General features: G+C 43.9%; 2 protein-coding genes across 2 annotated transcripts; one reads left to right on the top strand and one right to left on the bottom strand.

Annotated features, from left to right (window-relative positions):
• Positions 1–9,636: 9,636 nt before the first annotated feature.
• LOC139366836 (GTPase IMAP family member 9-like) lies at positions 9,637–10,248 on the bottom strand. The gene has a single exon (XM_071104530.1). It carries the CDS (start codon positions 10,246–10,248, stop codon positions 9,637–9,639), a length of 612 nt encoding a protein of 203 aa, XP_070960631.1.
• Positions 10,249–18,412: 8,164 nt separating this feature from the next.
• Positions 18,413–22,357, top strand: LOC139367222 (leucine-rich repeat-containing protein 14). The gene is made up of 3 exons (XM_071105438.1): positions 18,413–19,093; positions 19,321–20,163; positions 20,314–22,357. Exons 1-3 carry the CDS (start codon positions 18,819–18,821, stop codon positions 20,885–20,887), a joined length of 1,692 nt encoding a protein of 563 aa, XP_070961539.1. The 5' UTR covers positions 18,413–18,818; the 3' UTR covers positions 20,888–22,357.
• Positions 22,358–22,677: the final 320 nt, after the last annotated feature.

Here is a 22,677-nt window from a genome sequence, read left to right as displayed (position 1 = left end):
CTTAGTTATTTCTGTTAAGTCATTATATACTGATGAAGTGCTATACATTGTTGAGTCATCAGCATACATAACCACTCTTGCTTTATTCATTACTGAGAGTAAATCATTAGTAAAGATGGAGTAGAGGAGTCGGCCTTGGAGGCTGCCTTGAGGGACGCCACAATGTAAACCTTTACTGTCTGAAAAGGTACTTTTAAATCTTTTTAGCGCCTTCTCCTAGATAGATGCAGTAGCTTTCCATGCAGGATAGAGCAACAGACATAAAATCATAACATTTTAGTTTACTTGGCAACAGTTCATGATCAATTACATAAAAAGCAGCACTAAAGTCTAACAACACTGCACCCACTAACTTTCTGTCATCCATACATGTCAATCATCTGTCATTTGCCCTAAGGCCATACTGGTAGAATACCATTCTCTGTATGCATGCTGGAGATGCATGCTTATCAGACCATTGCATGAGAAATAATCCTGGATTTGCACAGATGCACTTTTTTTCCTATAAGTTACTTTATTGTAAACTATTAGGACCAGTGAAGGCATATTTTTTTTCTTCCATCGGTAGTGGAATGACCTTTGACTTTTTCCATATTTCTGGGCACACCCCACACATCAAGCACCTATAACAAATATGACAACTTGGGGTGAAGATGTGGTTTAACGCTAAGCAATTTGCCGTCAAGATTAGGCTACAATTATATCAGATCGTAAAATGTGGGACCTCCTGTAAAAAAAATCATGATGCGCTCACCCCACTATTTATACTTTATTTTTGTATTATTTTGTAACTTATGTGAAGGAAAAACATTGTTTCGTGGTATCCAATTGTTTAGTAGCTACTATCTTGTCTCATCGCTACAACTCCTGTACGGGCTCGGGAGAGACGAAGGTTGAAAGTCATGCGTCCTCCAATATACAACCCAACCAAGCCGCCCTGCTTCTCAACACAGCGCGCATCCAACCCGGAAGCCAGCCGCAACCAATGTGTCGGAGGAAACACCGTGGCCTGCCACAGGAGTCACTGGTGTGCGATGAGACACGGATATCCCTACCGGCCAACCCCTCCCTATTGACGCTAGGCCAGTTGTGCGTTGCCCCACGGACCTCCCGGTCGCAGCCAGTTACAACAGAGCCTGGACGTGAACCCAGAGTCATGGCACAGCTGGCCCCTAGGAAAAACATTGTTTTGAGCTCAAAAAGCAGTAGTAGCATTATGCAAATCAGGGAACAAAATTAACCAATATGGTTCAATTGCAGACCGCAATCCGGAGCAGCTGGCTCTGCAGTATAGCGCCCACTGCGCCACCCGGGAGGCCCCTAGGAAAAACATTGTTTTGAGCTCAAAAAGCAGTAGTAGCATTATGCAAATCAGGGAACAAAATTAACCAATATGGTTCAATTGCAGACCGCAATCCGGGCCGTTTCTTGATAAGGGTATTCCTTGATATCAGGAAATGCCCGCTGGTGCCGGCCATTGGTCAGTCCATTGATATCAGGAAACACCCATTGATATCAGGAACGTTCCATTGGTCGTCCCATTGATGCCTGCCATTGGTCAGTTCCTGCACTGTCCCACACTGTTTATATTAAGGAGACTTCCTGATTTCCAATCTCTAAAGCACTTGTTTTAAAGAAGTGCTTTAGATATGATAGGAATTGCATTTTTTGACTGTGTTTGGATGGCACGTGGTGCAAACCTAATTTAGAATAATGAGCATTTAACATTTTGTAACACTATGAAACAGCACTAATAAACTTGACATTTACTCTAGTCCAACACCTCAAAATCTTATTACATAGCCTACAACAAACATATTAGAGTCAATTACAGAGTTACCAGTAATACAGTTTACTGAACATTACATTGTGCTGCAGGGCCAGAGAGCATAGATTTAGGAAAATGCTGAGAAACTGCTGCTCCAATAGATTTATCTGATCAGGCCCCTCGAATGGGACATCTGTCTAAGGCACTACAGACTCGGGTTCGATCCCAGGCTGTGTCGAAGCCGGCCATGGCCGGGAGTCCCATAGGGCGGCGCACAATTGTCCCAGCGTCGTCCGGGATAGTGGAGGGTTTGGCCTGGGGGGGCTTTACTTGGCTCATACGCTCTAGCGACTCCTTGTGGCGTGCCGGTGTCTGCAGACTGACTTCGTTCGTCAGTTGAATGGTGTTTCCTCCTACATATTGGTGTGGCTGGCTTCCGGGTTAAGCGGGCGGGCGTGTGTTGTTTAGGAGGACGCATGACTCAACCTTCGCCTGTCCCGAGCCTGTTGGGGAGTTGCAGTGATAAGACTGGATTGCAATTGGATATCATGAAATTGGGTAAGATAAAAAAATATATCTAATCAGCCTATTCAGCAGTGTCATGGTGGCATTAGCTACCTTGTTGAGTCTCCTGGTTTGGAAACCTCTCTGGCAGGGTCCTACTGTCATGGAGCTGGAGACCTAATGTTACCAAGGCTGTGATCACTTGGATTCCAGTCCCAGTCAACACCTGGATTCCATTCCTGGATTCCATTCCAGTCCCTCACTCCCTATTTTAGCATGTCTAGACACCCCTCAAAGTAGTGTAGTCTTGGTTTTGAAAGCAACCCATATACTCTAGCACCGATTCCTTTCAAGGCCTCTGTGTCTCTCTCCCTCTCACCGACCAGGGCTGGAGCTAATCAGGTCTAACTCGTCTTCCTGTGGGTGATGTAACTTTCTGTAGCTACTGTCCTCTTTAGGCGATCCAGGAAGTGCGCAGTAAGAGTGACCCATCACTTTGCTGAAGGAACGCATGCTGTCCAACAACATGGCTTCTGTGGAGGATATCAAAGTACACACACCTTCACCAACACACACACACACACACAGGTGGTTCAAGTACTCCAATAAAAAATGTATTTGGTCTTTTATCTTTACACATATACAGTGCCTTGCGAAAGTATTCGGCCCCCATGAACTTTGCGACCTTTTGCCACATTTCAGGCTTCAAACATAAAGATATAAAACTGTATTTTTTTGTGAAGAATCAACAACAAGTGGGACACAATCATGAAGTGGAACAACATTTATTGGATATTTCAAACTTTTTTAACAAATCACAAACTGAAGAATTGGGCGTGCAAAATTATTCAGCCCCTTTACTTGCAGTGCAGCAAACTCTCTCCAGAAGTTCAGTGAGGATCTCTGAATGATCCAATGTTGACCTAAATGACTAATGGTGATAAATACAACCCACCTGTGTGTAATCAAGTCTCCGTATAAATGCACCTGCACTGTGATAGTCTCAGAGGTCCGTTAAAAGCGCAGAGAGCATCATGAAGAACACACCAGGCAGGTCCAAGATACTGTTGTGAAGAAGTTTAAAGCCGGATTTGGATACAAAAAGATTTCCCAAGCTTTAAACCTCCCAAGGAGCACTGTGCAAGCGATAATATTGAAATGGAAGGAGTATCAGACCCCTGCAAATCTACCAAGACCTGGCCGTCCGTCTAAACTTTCAGCTCATACAAGGAGAAGACTGATCAGAGATGCAGCCAAGAGGCCCATGATCACTCTGGATGAACTGCAGAGATCTACAGCTGAGGTGGGAGACTCTGTCCATAGGACAACAATCAGTCGTATATTGCACAAATCTGGCCTTTATGGAAGAGTGGCAAGAGGAAAGCCATTTCTTAAAGATATCCATAAAAAGTGTTGTTTAAAGTTTGCCACAAGCCACCTGGGAGACACACCAAACATGTGGAAGAAGGTGCTCTGGTCAGATGAAACCAAAATTGAACTTTTTGGCAACAATGCAAAACGTTATGTTTGGCGTAAAAGCAACACAGCTGAACACACCATCCCCACTGTCAAACATGGTGGTGGCAGCATCATGGTTTGGGCCTGCTTTTCTTCAGCAGGGACAGGGAAGATGGTTAAAATTGATGGGAAGATGGATGGAGCCAAATACAGGACCATTCTGGAAGAAAACCTGATGGAGTCTGCAAAAGACCTGAGACTGGGACAGAGATTTGTCTTCCAACAAGACAATGATCCAAAACATAAAGCAAAATCTACAATGGAATGGTTCAAAAATAAACATATCCAGGTGTTAGAATGGCCAAGTCAAAGTCCAGACCTGAATCCAATCGAGAATCTGTGGAAAGAACTGAAAACTGCTGTTCACAAATGCTCTCCATCCAACCTCACTGAGCTCGAGCTGTTTTGCAAGGAGGAATGGGAAAAAATGTCAGTCTCTCGATGTGCAAAACTGATAGAGACATACCCCAAGCGACTTACAGCTGTAATCGCAGCAAAAGGTGGCGCTACAAAGTATTAACTTAAGGGGGCTGAATAATTTTGCACGCCCAATCTTTCAGTTTTTGATTTGTTAAAAAGGTTTGAAATATCCAATAAATGTCGTTCCACTTCATGATTGTGTCCCACTTGTTGTTGATTCTTCACAAAAAAATACAGTTTTATATCTTTATGTTTGAAGCCTGAAATGTGGCAAAAGGTCGCAAAGTTCAAGGGGGCCGAATACTTTCGCAAGGCACTGTAGATGTATAGATCAGGAAGGTGATCGAGGATGTGGCCCAGTTTGCGATCTCTGACCCTGAACCGCCATTGGATGAGCTCTGCAACCACATATTTGCCAACAAACCGCCCATGGAGGTCGGCGGGACCACCCCTGGGTCAAACTTAAGTCTGTCAGCTAGACACACGCACATGCACACACACACACCTGGACCAAACTATAGTCCATCAGCTACACATCCCCTCTGAGACACCAACCCCTGGGTGAAAGTCTACTCCTCTCTTTTCCTTCTCTCTTCTCCTTCTCTTTTCGCTCATTAGTTCCCTAAACGCACAATAGGATATGAGATTGTGACCCTGTAGGTCAGAGTTCAGTCTGTAGCAGCATTGTAAACCAGTTCATCACTTCTGAGCCTGTGATGTCACTGGTATTTATTCACAATATGTACTGTATTGCATATAATATGTTGTTTTATGTCAGAGTTGGTATTCTCCTGATACTGACGGATCTGTCTGTGAATGGGAAGTTAATTGCATTGGGCAGGGTTTTGTTCCAGCCCAACACTAACACACCTGATTCAACATATCAACCTCTCATCCTCATCAATACTTTACTTAGCTGTATCAGGTGTGTTCATGTTGATACACTGTATGTCATTTACAAAGCTTGCACACCCTATATCTCTCCAGGACCAGGGTTGGCCACCCCTGGCTTGGGGAGTGTGTGGGGGCTCTGGGTTAAACCAAGTACTACTCTGTACTGTCGAATCAAATGTTATTTGTCACATGCGCTGAATACAACAGGTATTCAATCTTACAGGGAAATGCTTACTTACAAGCCCTTAACTGACATTGCAGTTTTAAGAAAATACCTTTAGAAAGTAGGAGATAAGAATAACAAATAGCAACCGTAAAATAACAATGGCGGGGCTATATGTAGGGGGTACCGGTAAAGTCAATGTGCGAGGCACCGGTGTCGAGGTAATATATACATGTAGGTAGAGTTACTAAAATGACTATACATATACATAGGCAATGCAGATAGTCTGGGTATCCATTTGATTAGATGTTCAGGAGTCTTGTGGCTTGGAGGTGGAAGCTGTTTAGAAGCCTCTTGGACCTAGACTTGGCGCTCCGGTACTGCTTTCCGTGCGGTAGCAGAGAGGACAGTCTATGACCAGGGTGGCTGGAGTCTTTTACAATTTTTAGGGGCTTCCTCTGACACCACCTGGTATAGAGGTCCTGGATGGCAGGGAGCTTGGCGCCAGTGATATACTGGGCCGTACGCACTACCCTCTGTAGCGCCTTGCGGTCAGAGGACAGGCAGTTGCCATACCAGGCAGTGGTGCAACCCACTTTATGACTGTTTGTGTTTATTACGTTTTTCTGACCGACATGCTATTGTTGCACTTTGACTTGATAAACTTAACAGACACCAGACTGCAAGTAATGGTAGTCTATTTGTCTGTCCTGCTCTCTTCCTCTCCTTCTCTTCCTCATTGTCCGACTCCCTCGCTCCGTGAGGAGACAATACTGATGGAAGCACTGTGAAAACTGAAGCGCCTGTATGATCTGAACGACTGAAAGATTGTCGTACAGTTTGACGTGATTTGACTGAAGCAGTAAAGTTGGCGGAGACTTGGTGAGTGCATTTTCCCGCTCCCTCCGTCACCACGAATCTCAGAATGAACTAGTCATAACTCATAACTAGTGCTTATAACTGGTGTTTTATATATTTCTTTTTTTATTTCATTTAGCTAGGAAAATCAGTTAAGAACAAATTCTTATTTACAATGAAGGCCGAGCAAAAGGCAAAAGCCCTCCTGCGGGGATTGCTGGCTGGGATAAAAAAAATATAAATGAATGAAAATATAGGACAAAACACACATCACGACAAGAGAGACAGCACTACATAAAGAGATACCTAAGACGACAACATAGCATGGCAGCAACACATGACAACACAGCACGGTAGCAACACAACATAACAACAACATGGCAGCGGCACAAAACAGGGTACAAACGTTGTTGGGCACAGACAACAGCACAAAGAGCAAGAAGGTAGAGACAACAATACATCACACAAAGCAGCCACAGCTGTCAGTAAGTGTCCATGATTGAGTCTTTGAATGAATAGATTGAGATAAAACTGTCAAGTTTGAGTGTTTGTTGCAGCTCGTTCCAGTCTCTTGCTGCAGCAAACTGAAAGAAAAGAAGAGCGACCCAGGGATGTGTGTGCTTTGGGGACATTTAACAGAATGTGACTGGCAGAACAGGATTTGTATGTGGAGGATGAGGGCTGCAGTAGATATCTCAGATAGGGGGGAGTGAGGCCTAAGAGGGTTTTATAAATAAGCATCAACCAGTGGGTCTTGCGACAGGTATACAGAGATGACCAGTTTACAGAGGAGTATAGAGTGCAGTGATGTGTCCTACAAGGAGCATTGGTGGCAAATCTGATGGCCGAATGGTAAAGAACATCTAGCCGCTCGAGAGCACCCTTACCTGCCAATCTATAAATTACTTCTCCGTAATCTAGCATGGGTAGGATAGTCAACTGAATCAGGGTTAGTTTGGCAGCTGGGGTGAAAGAGGAGCGATTACGATAGAGGAAACCAAGTCTAGATTTAACTTTAGACAAACATTGGCAGTTTGGATAGCTGAAGTTGATTTTTGTCAGCGTTAGACTTTGGTAATGCTTTCAACTTTGAATGGTCGTTCAATAAACTTTATTACTGTTAACTCTGTAATTTATATTTTTATCCTGTACACTCAATGACTGTGTGTGTCCTAAATTGAGGCCAGGAATATAGTCTCTTCTCTACAGACGTCCCCATGTCGAACTTGTTGTTCTCACAGATGAAGATACATGGCAACTTCCACAGAGCCGCCATGTTGAAAGACTTAATTTAATGTAGCATTTATAAAGTTACATTGTTCAAAAATCTATGTCTACAGTATATATCAATGATTTTACAGTCCACAAATTGGTAGTACCAATCCCAGATTGTCTCTTTAAATGAACAAGGTAAAATAGATTTAGGCCTACATGTCATCATATTATGTAAAGTGGTCACATACCTCCATATCTCACCACTGTTTTATTGTGACTCTGTAAATGAGTCACAATAGTTGGATAGTCCGCTAAAGATTTCTTCTCACAAAATTTGAGGCTGTACAATGCTGTGTTTCGATAGACTCGTCTATCTTCATTAGGTGACCTCATGACGCCATCTTGTGAACAGCTACGGTGATGGTTCCATGGGTTCTCACTAGAATATTCCCTGAATCTGACTCCAGGCACACTGTGGGACTGTCTGTAGGGTCTGTGCCCGACTTTATTACCATGTGCTGCCGAGTGAGGGATGTAAACATTATCACTAAACGCACATATCAAAGCACTGTCAGAATTATGCATACAACAAATAACCTACATGACCAAACGTATGTGGAACATCTCATTCAAAAATCATGAGCATTAATATGGAATTGGTCCCCCCTTTGATGCTTAAACAGCTTCCACTCTTCTGGGAAGGCTTTCCACTAGATGTTGGAACATTGCTGCCGGGACTTGCTTCCATTCAGCCACAAGAGCATTAGTGAGGTCGGGCATTGATGTTGAGCGATTAGGTCTGGCTTGCAATCAGCTTTCCAATTCATCCCAAAGGTGTTCGATGGGTTTGAGGTCAGGGCTCTGTGCAGGCCAGTCTCTTTGTGCACGGGGGCATTGTCATGCTGAAACTGGGAAGGGCCTTCCCCAAACTGTTGTCACAAAGTTGGAAGCACAGAATTGTAAAATGTCCCTTTACTGGAACTAAGGAGTCTAGCCCAAACCATGAAAAACAGCTCCAGACCATTATTCTTCCTCCACCAAACGTTACAGTTGGCACTATATATTGGGGCAGGTAGTGTTGTCCTGGCAGCCGGCAAATTCAGATTTGTCCATTGGACTGCCAGATGGTGAAGCGTGATTCATCACTCCAGAGAACGCGTTTCCACTGCCCCAGAACGTTACACCACTCCAGCCGACGCTTGGCATTGTGCATGGTGATCTTAGGCTTGTGTGCAGCTGCTCGGACAAGGAAACCCATTTCATGAAGCTCCCGATGAACAGTTCTTGTGCTGACATTGCTCCCAGAGGCAGTTTGGAACTCGGTAGTGAGTGTTGCAACTGAGGACAGGCGCTTCAGCAATCGGCGGTCCCGTTCTGTGAGCTTGTGTGGCCTACCACTTCGCGGCTGAGCTGTTGTTGCTCCTAGATGTTTCCACGTCACAATAACAGCACTTACTGTTGACCAGGGCAGCTCTAGTAGGGCAAAACATTTATGAACTGTCTTGTTGTAAAGGTGGCATCCTATGACGGTGCCATATTGAAAGTCACTGAGCTCTTCAGTAAGGCCATTCTACTGCCAATGTTTGTCTATGGAGAATGCATGGCTGTGTGCTCGATTTTATACACCTGTCAGCAACGGGTGTGGCTAAAAAAGCTGAATCCACAAATTTGAAGGGGTATCCACATACACTATATATACAAAAGTATCTTAGTATTCCAGAAGTCTAACTTTTAGCGAATACAAAATATAGGCTGCATCACATCCGGCCGTGATTGGGAGTCCCATAGAACGGTACACAATTGGCCCAGCATCGTCCGGGTTTAGCCGGGGTAGGCCGTCATTGTAAATAAGAATTTGTTCTTAACTGACTTGCCTAGTTAAATAAACATTTAAAAAATTTAAAACGCTCTTAACAGTTTACAACTTAATGTAATTAGCTACAGTTGAAACCTGTTAAAAAGTTCTAGCGTACACCAGCTGACCGACTCTTCGGGAACATTAATGCGAATGTCATAATACCCATAAAACTTGGTGGTCAAACACGGAAATGGTTACAGTCATTTTTTCACAATTCATTTTTCCCATTGGATATAGATATAGGGGGGGGGGGGGGCAGTCTGTAACCAGTATATAAGGGAACTAAACAGGACTGCCCCGTTAGAGCTCCTGACAGACGTTCACTATGGTGCATCAAGTTTGTTGGAACCTCTCCAGCACGCTGATAATTAACAATGATTCATTTAAGATTGGCTGAGTGTCCCTGTGTAAGTATTTCCACAACAGTACCCTAATGTCTCATGCCACTCTGACGTTGAAGATGTCTCCATTATTCTGGGCCATCATATTTTCGATCTTCTGCAGGAGCTCAGCAACCTGTGTGCTGTCCTCTTCCACCAACTTGTTGTTGAAGTCATGGTATCTGTTCTCACACTTCTCCAGGAGCCCCTGGAATGCCTCTCCTGCCCCCTGAAGGTAGTCCTCGATGCTCCTCTGACAACTCAACAGGTCAGCACGGGTGAACAGCAGAATGGTCTGTCTCCAGATCCTCTCACTAAACAGCCTCTCTAATCGCCTGGAGGCACACTGGTTCCACTCTGGGTCCAGACACACTTGTACAACCAGCAGGAGGGCAAGGGAACCAGCCTTAGGGCTGTTCCAGCCAACACTGCGACATGCTACATTCAGGATACTATTACTAGTAGTAAGAGTAGCATCTTCAGTAGAGAGGGGGTCCCAGCCGGGAGTGTCCACCACTGTGACAAGTCTGCAAATGACAACCCCCTTCCTCTGCTTGTGGCTCTCTGTGTTTGTTGTGGCATTAAATATTTGTTTCCCCAGGATGATGTTGCCAGCTGAGATATTGCCAGTCGACTGTTCACCAAACAAAATGATTTCCAACTCCGACATATTGCAAACTAATACGTGGTATTCTGAAGAAAGGTTACACAAATCCACATGAGCAAGTGTAGGCTATAAACAGACGTTGGTATTTTGTTGCTTGTTTGGTGCAAAGTCATCACAATGAATGTGTATCTGTTCTATTTAGTTCTAATGTAATCCTATTATACAGTTGAAATATAGGGCATAACGCAAAGGTTTAAAGTCTAAACATGGCAAACAACAGTGGTAACCTGTCACGACTTCCGCCGAAGTCGGCCCCTCTCCTTGTTCGGGAGGAGTTCAGAGGTCGATGTCACCAGCCTTCTAGCCATCGCCGATCCACTTTTAATTTTCCATTTGTTTTACACACCTGGTTTCAATCCCCCAATTACTTGTTCATTATTTAACCCTCTGTTCCTCCATGGTGTTTTGTGAGTGATTGTTTGTATGTATACGGTCCGTTATTGTGTGCTAGTTTATTGTGTTGTATATATTTGAATTCTTGAGTAAAGTATGTTCCTTACTCATATCTGCTGTCCTGCGCCTGACTCTTCCACACCAGCTACACACAGGTCACTTACATAACCTCCCAATGGCAGCCATTTCAAATTGTCCCTCAGTGTCCTCTAATCACTCTAATCTGCAGTTGACTATAACAATTATAGTCTAATTATATTACACGACAACACCCACATACAAATGCCTTTAAAAACTATTAGGCCCTTTTAGTAGCTCTAAAGTAGTCTGGCTGACACCAGCTCGTGTCACGTCTGCCTGACTAGCTTTACAGGTCTATGCCGACTGTTGTAGGGTAGTGGGATAGGACAAATGAAAATACACTGAAAAAAATCTTGCAAACCTGTCCTTTTAGTTTTTCAGCCTCCCAGAAGTAGACAATTGAAAGGATTTACCCACAAGGTACAATGGCAGACGGAGCAACAATCGTTTGTTTTACTTTTGTCCTAATAGGCTATGAATGACAGCAATGGAGCTGGAAAGAACACAAACAAATCTGGGACCAGGCAAGGCAACTAGGCCCTATAAAAGGCCCCTTTAAGTGTGGAAGGTCTATCTGTGTAGTATAATATATAATATGAAAAGTATGCCATGACATGGTAATGACACATTTTACTTATTGCTAAATTAATCTTGGGAAATAACAAATAGTAATGACTAATTACAATAATAATAATAATAACAATAATAATACATATTATTATTAGAAAACTAATTCACACATAATATTAATATAATATTTAATAACGGCTTCACACATAATATTAATATAATATTTAATATTGTACATGAATATAATGACAGACATTTTATAACACTATAATATTAGTAAATGAATAACACTTCCATTAAAACCACAAGAGACATTTATTCATTTTCCACCCTTATAGATATAATGTCGCCCATGGGGGATGGCTGCCGTTTTATGTGGTCCTAACCAACTGTGCTATTTCGTTCGTTTTTTTTTTTCGCGTTGTTTAAAAAAATAATTTACACTTATTTTGTCATCGCTTCTGTTATTTTACTGTTGCTCGTTAATTATTTGTTATATTTCAAATATTTTTTCCTTAAACCTGCATTGTTGGTTAAGGGCTTGTAATTAAGCAATTCACTGTAAGGTCTACCTGTTGTATTCGCCGTATGTGTCAAATAACTTTTGATTAGATTTTTATCAAAGTCTGCACTGGGCTTGCTATCCCTGTGCTTGCACAAAAGGACATCCCGGTTGTTTACCCCAGACACAGTGTTTATGAGGACTAAACTGGACCAGTGGTCGATAAATGAAGTACAATGGTATATCTTCTATCTGCTCTTTTGCCAAATAAGAAAGCCGTATGGCCTATTTATACTGCCATCTTGTGGTACGGTGCGTATAAATAATTCATTTAAAAATATAGATTTAACCTTTATCTAACTAGGCATGTCAAGAAATCCTTATTTACAATGACCACCTACCCCGGCCATACCCGGATGACACTGGGCCTATTGTGCGCCGCCCCAAGGGACTCCCAATCACGGCCGGTAGTGATACAGTCTGGAATCTAACCAGGGTCTGTAGTGAAGCCTCTATCTAGCACTGAGACCACTGCGCCATTCGGGAGCCCAGAAACCTACTAAATCAGTGGTTCCCAAACTTGTTATAGTTCCGTACCCCTTCAAACATTCAACCTCCAGCTGCGTACCCACTCTAGCACCAGGGTCAGCGCACGCTCAAATGTTGTTTTTAGCCATCATTGTAAGCCTGCCACACACATACGCTATACGATACATTTATTAAACATAAGAATGGGTGTGAGTTTGTCACAACCTGGCTCGTGGGAAGTGACAAAGATCTCTTATATGACCGGGGCACAAATAATAATATAATAATGATTAATAATTTGGCTCTTTATTTAGCCATCTTAAATATATAACCTTATTTGTTCATCGAAAATTGTGAATAACTCACCACTGGTTCATGAGAAGGGTGTGCTTGAAAGGATGCACATAACTCTGCAATGTTTGTATTGGAGAGAGTCTCAGTCTAAAAATCATCTTCCACACACAGTCTGTGCCTGTATTTAGTTTTCATGCTAGTGAATGCCGAGAATCCACTCTCACATAGGTTGCAAATGGCATCAGTGTCTTAATAACAGTGCGATTTGCCAAAGCAGCATATTCTGGGCGCAGCCCAATCCAGAAATTTGGCAGTGGCTTCTGATTAAATTATATTTTCACAGAACCGCTAGTTGCAATTTCGACGAGGCTCTCTTGTTCAGATATTGGTAAATGGACTGGAGGCAGGGCATGAAAGGGATAACGAATACAGTCGTTTGTGTCATCCGTTTCAGATGGGCGCCCAACTCACTCAGGTGCTTCACTATACCACATTTGACATTGTCCGTGTGTTGTCCTTGTTAAGGCAGACAGAGAAGAGCTCAAACTTCTTAGTCACAGCCTCAATTTTGTCCCGCATTTTGAATATAGTTGCGGAGAGTCCCTGTAATCCTAGATTCAGATCATTCAGGCAAGAAACATCACCCAGATAGGCCAGTCGTGTGAGAAACTCGTCATCATGCAAGCGGTCAGACAAAGTGAACATTATGGTCAGTAAAGAAAACTTTAAAGTGAGCTGCTGTTGGTTGGTTCCAAAGCTATAAGCATGGATTTATTAATGTCTACACTTGTTTTTGCCACGTTTATTCCATTACAGACACCTTAATACATACTTTGAAATGTTATGTGATCGAAACTTTTATTTTTAAATGTCAACTGCCCCTTAGAACCAACTGCTCTGGGTTTAAACGGTCTATGTGGCATCGATATGAGTCAGAAACATACATTCTAATGTCACAATTGTTTGCAAAGTATAAATAGGATAATTTTGGTCATGAAGTCAGTCTTGTCCAAAACAGAGTTTTGTAAGTGAGTTCATCACGATTTAATCAGGGTTGGGTTTGGGTTATGACCATGCCCACTAACACGAGAATGGGTTTGGGTTATGATCATGCCCACTAACACGAGAAAAGCGGCTGTGCTGATTGCACTCTATCGGCTGCACGTGCTCTATCCAATCACAGCAGCCAGAACCTCCCGATAGTGATACAGACATACCCATTACGCAGCGCCTCAGACTTGTTTACATAAGACAACGCTCGCCAATGTTAGGTTGAAGTAACAGTTAGCCCTAAGCCCTTATTTATAGAGTGGCCACTTGCTGATGTGTTTGATAGGGATCACTTGAATCTGTCACTTTCTGTGGAAAAAATGTGAATTTAGACATTCAGAGCGCACGTGTATCCCAAATGCAACTTGTCAATATTCCAAAATCCATTTGTGAGCATCTTGTGTCCCTCTGGACCAGTTTTGTAACACGATTCGCTATGAAACACTACCAGACAGACACACACTCTGGTAATAGATATAGTGAGAAACTTGTAAAAATACAAGACGGCGCCAAAGCACAGCACACACATCGCCACTCGCCAATGACTTGATATGCTGAATGTAGCCTGGCTGCTCAATGTGCCTGCTAGCTACTACTTTCTAGCTTAATTGACAAATAAGTATGATACTTTAGCTAGCTAGCAAGTGATTTTGTGCATGGATAAAGTGTTTAGCGTTTGCTTTATTCACAATAGTTTGACAGCTTGTCACACCCTGATCAGTTTCACCTGTCCTTGTTATTGTTTCCAGCCCCTCCACGTGTCGCTTGTTTTTCCCAGTGTATTTATCCCTGTGTTTCCTGTCTCTCTGTACCAGTTTGTCTTGTATGTCCAAGCCTACTAGTGGTTTTTCCCATTTTCTTGTTTTGCCTTTTCTCCTTTTTCTAGTCCTCCCGGTTTTGACCGTTGCCTGTTCTGGACTCTGTACCCGCCTGCCTAACCATTCTGCCTGCCCTGACTCTGACCCTGGCCTGCCACTCTGTACCTCCTGGACTCTGATCTGGTTATTACCTTTTACCTGTCCACAACCATTATCTTGCCTATTCCCTTTGGATTTATTAAACATCTTAAACTCCAACCTCCTGTGTCTGCATTTGGGTCTCGCCTAGTGTCATGATACAGCTTGCAGATGAAGTTGTAGACATGATATTGTTCTCAGAAATCAGTCCTGAGTGTGCAGGGACTTTTCTGACTTGATAGACTGACAAATTTTCCATGCAATTTTTTTTACTTGAGAAATACTGCACCAAACACCTTAGCTAGATGTAAAATTGAGCAACTAAGATCTGGGGGAGCCCTGCCAACATTTCTAAATTAATTACAGATTTCTTATTTATGCTTAGATCAATTCTGAAGATTTTTAGGAAGTGTATGAGGCTGTTGTTGCTACGGTGACTCAGGAGGGAGAAACAGTACCTGTTAGGGTACAATCACAGATCAATGAGCTAGATTTTTCATCGGATGTATAAATCTGAATGGGTGATGGGAGGAAACCCAGTGACTAGCAGTGGGAGAAAATGGAGCGAGATGGATTTTGGCCAACATCCTGCAAATTTTCTCATTAATGAAACATTTCACCTCAATACTGTTTTTTTGTTCCCTAAACTAGAATATGTTACAAACATTGTGGACTTTAGTAGACTTTATTTGGAATATAAGTGTTTATTTGGAATACAAGGGCGAACTGAGTTATTGCACACACTCACTTCACAGCGTAGGCATTCCCTAACGGAAATATGCAAATACATGCTAGAAGGCGCCAACAAGATCTCACTAGCTCGTGCTTGGCTCTGCCTACCTCCTTGCTTCTTCTGCCTAGGCCCCCAGTGTCTGGTCTAGAGCGTGAAGTCTCTGTTAGTCAGCTACTGCTTAGCAATGGTGCCAAAAGCCCTGGGGCCTCATCAATGTAATATTCCGGTGACCATTTGATTAATTGTTCAGCAGTCTTATGGCTTGGGGGTAGAAGCTATTAAGGAGCCTTTTGGTCCTAGACTCGGCGCTCTGGTACCGCTTGCCGTGCCGATAGCAGAGAAAACAGTTTGGGTGACTGGAGTCTCTGACAATTTTATGGTCTTTCCTCTGACACCGCCTATTATATAGGTCCTGGATGGCAGGAAGCTTGGCCCCAGTGATGTACTGGGCCGTACGCATTACCCCCTGTAGTGCCAAATGCAGAGAAGTTGCCATAACAGGCGATGATACAACCGATCAGGATGCTCTCTATGGTGCAGCTGTAGAAATATGTTTACGGTCTGGGGACCCATGCCAAACCTTTTCTGTCTCCTGAGAGGAAAAAGGTGTTGTCGTGCCCTCTTCACGACTGTCTTGGTGTGTTTGGACCATGATAGTTCGTTGGCGATGTGGACTTGAAGGAACTTGAAACTCTCGACCCGCTCCACTACATCCCCGTTGATGTTAATTGGGGCCTGTTCGGCCTGCCTTTTCCTGTAGTACACGATCAGCTCCTTTGTCTTGCATACGAAGAGGGAGAGGTTGTTGTCCTGGCACCACACTGCCAGTTCTCTGACCTCCTCCCTATAGGCTGTCTCATTGTTGTCGGTGATCAGGCTAACCCCTGTTGTGTCATCAGCAAACTTAATGATAGTGTTGGAGTCGTGTTTGGCCACGCAGTCGTGGGTGAAGTGAGTAGAGAGGGGACTAAGTACACACCCGAGGGGCCCCAGTGTTGAGGATCAGCGGGGCAGACGTGTTGTTGCCTAACCTTACCACATGGGAGCGTACCCATCAGGAAGTCCAGGATCCAGTTGCAGAGGGAGGTGTTTAGTCCCAGGGTCCTTAGCTTAATGATGAGCTTGGAGGGTACAATGGTGTTGAACGCTGAGCTATAGTCAATGAACAGCATTCAGACATAGCTATTCCTTTTGTCCAGGTGGGAAAGGGCAGTGTGCAGTGTCATGGCGATTGCATCGTCTGTGGATCTATTGAGGTGGTAAGCAAATTGAAGTGGGTCTAAGGTGTCAGGTAAGGTAGAAGTAATATGATCTTTAACTAGTCTCTCAAAGCACTTCATGATGACAGAAGTGAGGGCTGCAGGGCTATTAGTCATTTAGTTCAGTTACCTTTGCTTTCTTGGGTACAGGAACATTGGAGGACATCTTGAAGCAGTTGGGGACTGCAGACTGGGATAGGGAGAAATTGAATATGTCTGTAAACACTCCAGCCAGCTGGTCTGCACAAGTGAGAACTCAGAAATCTCTAACTCCACCCCCCACATCAGTGCGTTCAAAACAATTGGGAATTTAGGAAAAAAACAAGCTCTGATTACAGATAATCGTGAATGAATCGTTAATAATGATGAGTGAGAAAGTTAGAGACACACAAATATCATACCCCTCCAAAAATGCAGCCCTCCCCTGTTGTCATGGTGAGATGTTAGCATGTCTTGGGCGTCTAACTTTCTAACTTTCTCACTCAATATTATTCATGATTCATTCAGGATTATCCGTAATTATGGTAGCATCCACTTTAATGTAGAAGTGTTTAGAAACATATAATATTCTTAAAAGTGGCTCCAAAATGACACAACAATGCATCCAACCAATTTGTAGAGTCACAAACTTGATGTTTGTTGTGTGTATTCATTGTGTGCAATGCATATAGGACCAAATACTTAACTTATTACTACATTAATACACACATACAACCCTTAAACAAAAATATTGCAGTTTTGAAACTGCAGTAAAAGTACGGCAACGGCAGTCGACTGTGGTATTTTGGACGCAGTAATTGCAGAAAAACTGCAGTGTACTGCAGTTCAGTTATACTGCACTGAAACTGCAGTTACATTGCAAAACTACTGCAGTAAAAAACAGTATTATTTTGGATGCAGCATCTCAGACTGGCCAATAAAAAGAAAAGATTAAGATGGGCAAAAGAACACAAGACACTGGACAGATATGGCTTTTTCTTTGCAACTCTGCCTAGAAGGCCCGCATCTCGGAGTCGCCTCTTCACTTTTAATGTTGAGACTGGTGTTTTGCGGGGTACTACTTAATGAAGCTGCCAGTTGAGGACCCTTTTCCTGTCAAAATTTGACAAGTACTTTTTTGTGTCAGTGAAAATGTATGGAGTAAAAAGTACATTATTTTCTTTAGGAATGTAGTGAAGTAAAAGTTTGAAAAAATATAAATAGTAAAGTAAAATACAGATACGCCAAAAAACAGCTTAAGTAGTACTTTAAAGTATTTTTACTTAAGTACTTTACACCACTGCTGTAGACAACTGGGAACTCTGGAAACAAACTATATCAAATCATAACGTCAGTGATCTTCAGGTCGAAAAGTCGAAGCTCCAGAAAGATGGACGAAATTTCCGACTTGGAATTCCCGAGTTGGATGACCGTTCAAAATATTTTTCTCAGTCGGGGCTCGTTTTTTATATATATATATTTGAGAGTTTCTGTATGTCCTGAATGCACTGAAGTCGGAAGTCGAGGATTTCCGAGTTCCCAGTTTGCTGTTTTGAATAGGGCATAGCCGTCCAACATTCGTGCATTTGCTATTTCCTGTTATCAACAGTATATACACAAATATAAATATACTATAATAATTAGGCTATACATTTCTGACACTATTGAATTAAAATTTTATTTTTTAAAGCGAGCCATTTACCATCTTTGGTGACAATGACTACTAAATAAAATAAAATCAAAATGGGGCGCGTATCGATAGCGTCATCATATAGAACGTCATCAGTAAGTAACCGTAAACGCCATAATAAACGATTCGGAGTAGGCAATCCATCGGTCCTATCTGTGACATGTCATGCTAACATGATGTGCAACACTATCTTTTTGACCCGAGACATTTCCACCAATCGTTGAATACTTTCTGGATGTTTATTATCTAGATATCGGCTTTACATATAAAGTATATTTTTAGTTGGTGTAAGCTATCAAACGATCTACTTCGCGACCTTTGCTTAATATCTACAGTACTGTAGCTGACGTTAGTGCTACCAGAAAATGTTCACCGGCATATAAAATTGTTAACTAGACCGCTCAATAGATAGTCAGCAAAGTTGCAAAATATACATATCGCTTTTAATTATCTCTGGAAAGTTACTAACGGTCGTTATTCTTTGCTTATTTACTTTAAACAATTGGGGATAATCTATCAACAGCTCAAAACAAGAGTGATGGTGCTTCCCTTGGTGAATCTTTGTGCCAAAGAGGTTGTGAGTGATCACAGTTCCTCTCCGGGTTGGCTTGGTTGTGTACCAAGGGAACTGTACAGACCGCTTCTGGAGGCTGCCTTCACCAACTGCCGCCCGCTGGCTGTCGGGGAATTGGTGCAGCGATGGCCCGAGCGGACTCTGCGGGCTGGCGGCCGGAGGCAGGGGCAGAGTCCTCCAAATCGACTCTGTGTCCAGGCTCTCTTGCTCGCGGTGGTCAGAGGATTGTCGGACAAAAGGTAACACACAATCAATCTTTGTTAGTTTACTTCTCTGAAACAACATTATCCAGCGATGTTAATGAGGTTTTGAATAATGGAAACAAAATACTTTTTAATAGTAAGATCAATCGACAACTTCACAGCCTACAATCTCCCAATGTCATAGAGGTAGCTCACATCAAAGATGGCAGACATCCATGGGCACCAGACAATCTTTGTCCATGTTATCACTATTCTATTCCTAGGTGTGCTCTCCAGGTGCTGGACCTATGTGGGCTGCAGTGTGAGGAGGGAGGAGTGGGAGACCCAATGGGTGGTTGGTCACTGACCGTGGCCCTCAGCACCATGGTTGTACAGGCCAGGACTGCAGCTCAGAAGGCCCTCGGGAGAGAGGGGGAACGGGAAAGGAAGAGAGTGCTGGCCATGGAAAGGGAGAGAGACGTGGTCAAACGAGAAAGAGGAGGAGGGTTAGAGGAAGGAGAGGGAGGCGGGCTGCTGGTGGAGTCTGTGAGAAAAGAGAAAGAGGAGACATCGGGGTGTCTGCGGGAGGACCAGCAGGTGAAGGGGGTGAGGAGGAGGATGGAGATGGAGAGGAGAAAGGAGAGTGCAGCAGTGGCAGCAGTGGCAGGTGGCAAGGGGGAGGCAGACTCTGAGGTAGACAGCGAGGTGGTGGTGTGTGTGAGGGCTGACCTCTTTGTGAATGCCCGCTCCTGGGAGCGTGTGCGCGCAGCCCTGGGTACGGCAGGCCCCCTCAAGTTACAGTGCAGGTATGTCCGTGTGGAGGAGCTCTCTGTCTCCAGCATCGGATCTCTGCTAGACCTCCTACCCCGTCATGTCCTCCTGGGAGTGGACATCCGCTACAGCTGCCTGGGGGTGGCCGGCCTGGCTCTCCTCCTCCCTCAGCTCTCCATGTTCCCCATGCTGAGCTCCTTGCGCCTACACTATTGCAACCTGGACATCCGCAGAGACATGGCCGGCCAGGAGGGGGCAATGAAGGACATGTCCCAGGGGCTGGGGAAGCTCAGTCAGCTGCGCCGCCTCAGCCTCACTGCCCTCCGGCTGCCTGGACACCTCCGCATGCTGCTCAGGTAGGACAAGCTCTCCATTGTCTCTAGCATGTGGTCTGTAAAGAAGGAGGTTGTGTGTGCATATTCTCATGAACAGCTTGAACTGTGTCTCATGTATTTGTTCCCTCTCCCACTTGTTCCCCATCCTCCTACTTGTTCCCCGTTCCCTAGCTCTTTCCCTCAGCCGCTGGAGGTGCTGGAGCTTCCCTACCTGAGCCTGACCCCCGCCGACCTCTCCTATCTATCCTGCAGCCCGCACGCCTCCTCACTGCAGCAACTGGACCTGAGTGAGAACAGGCTGGATGAGTTGGCCTTGCCCTCGGTGCGTCGCCTCCTCTCCCAGGCGTCCAGCTGCCTCATGCAACTTTCCCTGAGCGGCTGTGGCCTCACCGACGGCCTGTTGGCGGCAATGCTCCCGTCGCTCAGCTGCTGCCGGGGCCTGAAGAGCCTGGGCCTCGCCTTGAACCCGCTCTCCCTGGCCGGGCTCCTGGACCTGGTGAGGACGGCAGTCAGGATGCCCTCCCTCCGACAGCTTCTGTACCCCAATCCCCTGGAGGACTACCAGCCTGGGCTGCCCCCCATGCCCTCCAGTGCCCAGCTGCTGGACTGGCCCTTGGATGAGCTGGTGGAGGTCCACGAGGCCACCAGTCTCCAACTGGACAGGGTGGTGATGGAGAGTGGCCGCTCGGACCTGTTACTGACCTGCGACCTTCTCAACTACAATAAAGACTTGGTGGAGCAGTGAGGTCATTGGAAGAATGACCCCCTCCAATTTTAAAACCACATGACTGTACACGTGCCTGCCTACTGTCAATCATTCATAATAATTCGTCCTAAATTGTCAATGTTTTTATACCTCAGTATTGTTGGCAATGCTTTTTAAATGTAGAACAGAAGCTGGTGAGGGGAGGACAGCTCACAGTAATGGCTGGTTTGAAACCGTTCCATTGATTCTGTTCCATTAATTCCTATGAGCCCGGTCTCCGATTTAAAGTCCCACCAGCCACTACAGGTAGAATAATTCTGATTACACTATTCAGTCATCTAGATTTGTGTTACAAACTGATTATTCAACCGTTTGAGGAGCATTAGGATCTTACAGAAAAACATACTTCAACGGGTGCTTACTAACAAGCCAACTCAAATACTGTGTACTTATTTACTTATACAGTTGTTGGATACACTGTACGTCCGTTTGTGCCAAATGACAGGGGGTAGGTTATTGTATATTCTCAAAGTATAAGAAGGGGTAACAGTTCGGATAGAGAGAGATCATCAGCCCAGTCCCAATCCCACTGAGCTAAGGTTACAGCTTTTACCCTACCGTCATGTGCCTTCCTGTCTGCCACCAGTGCCCGTGCAAGTCTGTTGCCCAGAAATGGCAGTCTGAATGGTGGTTACACAGACCCCGATAATCCCTATCTAGTTTGTTTTTGGAAAACATTTAATCGTGTGATATGTTAACAGCTTATTGGAAATACAGCAATCTGATTATGAGAGCGTTAGACTTGTTTGTGTGTGGAAGGTGTCGGCTTTATAAGTGCGTTTAAAGCTTTATATGAATTGCGACGAAGTAGATATTTCTCATGAAAATGATATATATTTTCTATGGCATTATCTTCTCTGCTGAAGAAGTTTCTTTAGGGATAGATGGAAATTTACTGGGGGGGGGGCTGGTCTAACTCAAGGTGTCGTAAAAAAAAATGCACCCCCCCCCCCAACATAAAAAATATTCTCACAATACCCTCCCCTTGCACTGTAAAGTACATGTAATAGCCTCCTCCCTCATAGAATTGACTCAAAATTATGTTTATGACCAAAAATAACTATAACTAGCGACCCTGTGTTTATGAACGTGGACTTCGACTTTGTCACTTCAGCATGCTTTTGTAGCACAGTCGCTGTCACGCAGGGCCACGGGCCAGAAGGCTAATGGGTTCGCCGACCACAGGCGAGCTCACTCTCCCTGCCTGTTTCATTACACTATGATCAGAGCCAACTGCAGCCAATGCTTAGCTAGGGGTAATCAGATGTTCAACATTTTGATGCTGTATTTATAAATATATAAAATACATGCATTGAATTTTCCACCAACAGGTGTCTGTGCCAATGCACCACACAACCAATAAACAAAGCATACTGACTTCGTGCACTTCAATAGCATGGTTTGTGTTTTCACCACAATAAATAGCTTGTCAATTTTGACAAACAGAAATACATCCCTCTCTACCTTGTAGGCTTAACCAGTATCAAAGGCTTTGCTTGACAATCTCTGAATGTCATTAACCTTGTTGGTGTTTTGTAACAGATGTCTCTTTCCATTCTTCAATTGGCTGCTGCACAGTTTGGATTGATTGATTTTTGTCAGTAAAAGAAATACATATATACACAATTTTTATTTCCATTGCGGTGCCTATTTTTAACATACAGTTGAAGTCGGAAGTTTATATACACTTAGGTTGGAGCCATTAAAACTCGTTTTTCAACCACTCCCCACATTTCTTGTTAAGAAACTATAGTTTTGGCAAGTCGGTT

Source organism: Oncorhynchus clarkii, chromosome 15 (genome assembly GCF_045791955.1).
Source record: "Oncorhynchus clarkii lewisi isolate Uvic-CL-2024 chromosome 15, UVic_Ocla_1.0, whole genome shotgun sequence".
Taxonomy (NCBI): domain Eukaryota; kingdom Metazoa; phylum Chordata; class Actinopteri; order Salmoniformes; family Salmonidae; genus Oncorhynchus; species Oncorhynchus clarkii.
Note: the sequence above shows the minus strand (reverse complement) of the source record. Positions and strands in the feature narration are given on the sequence as shown.

Coding starts and splice junctions, on each gene's coding strand:
- LOC139367222 (XM_071105438.1), top strand. CDS start 18,819: ATGGTGCTTCCCTTGGTGAATCTTTGTGCCAAAGAGGTTGTGAGTGAT. Junction 19,094..19,320: donor AGAGGATTGTCGGACAAAAG/GTAACACACAAT, acceptor TTCTATTCCTAG/GTGTGCTCTCCAGGTGCTGG. Junction 20,164..20,313: donor CACCTCCGCATGCTGCTCAG/GTAGGACAAGCT, acceptor CCCGTTCCCTAG/CTCTTTCCCTCAGCCGCTGG.
- LOC139366836 (XM_071104530.1), bottom strand. CDS start 10,248: ATGTCGGAGTTGGAAATCATTTTGTTTGGTGAACAGTCGACTGGCAAT.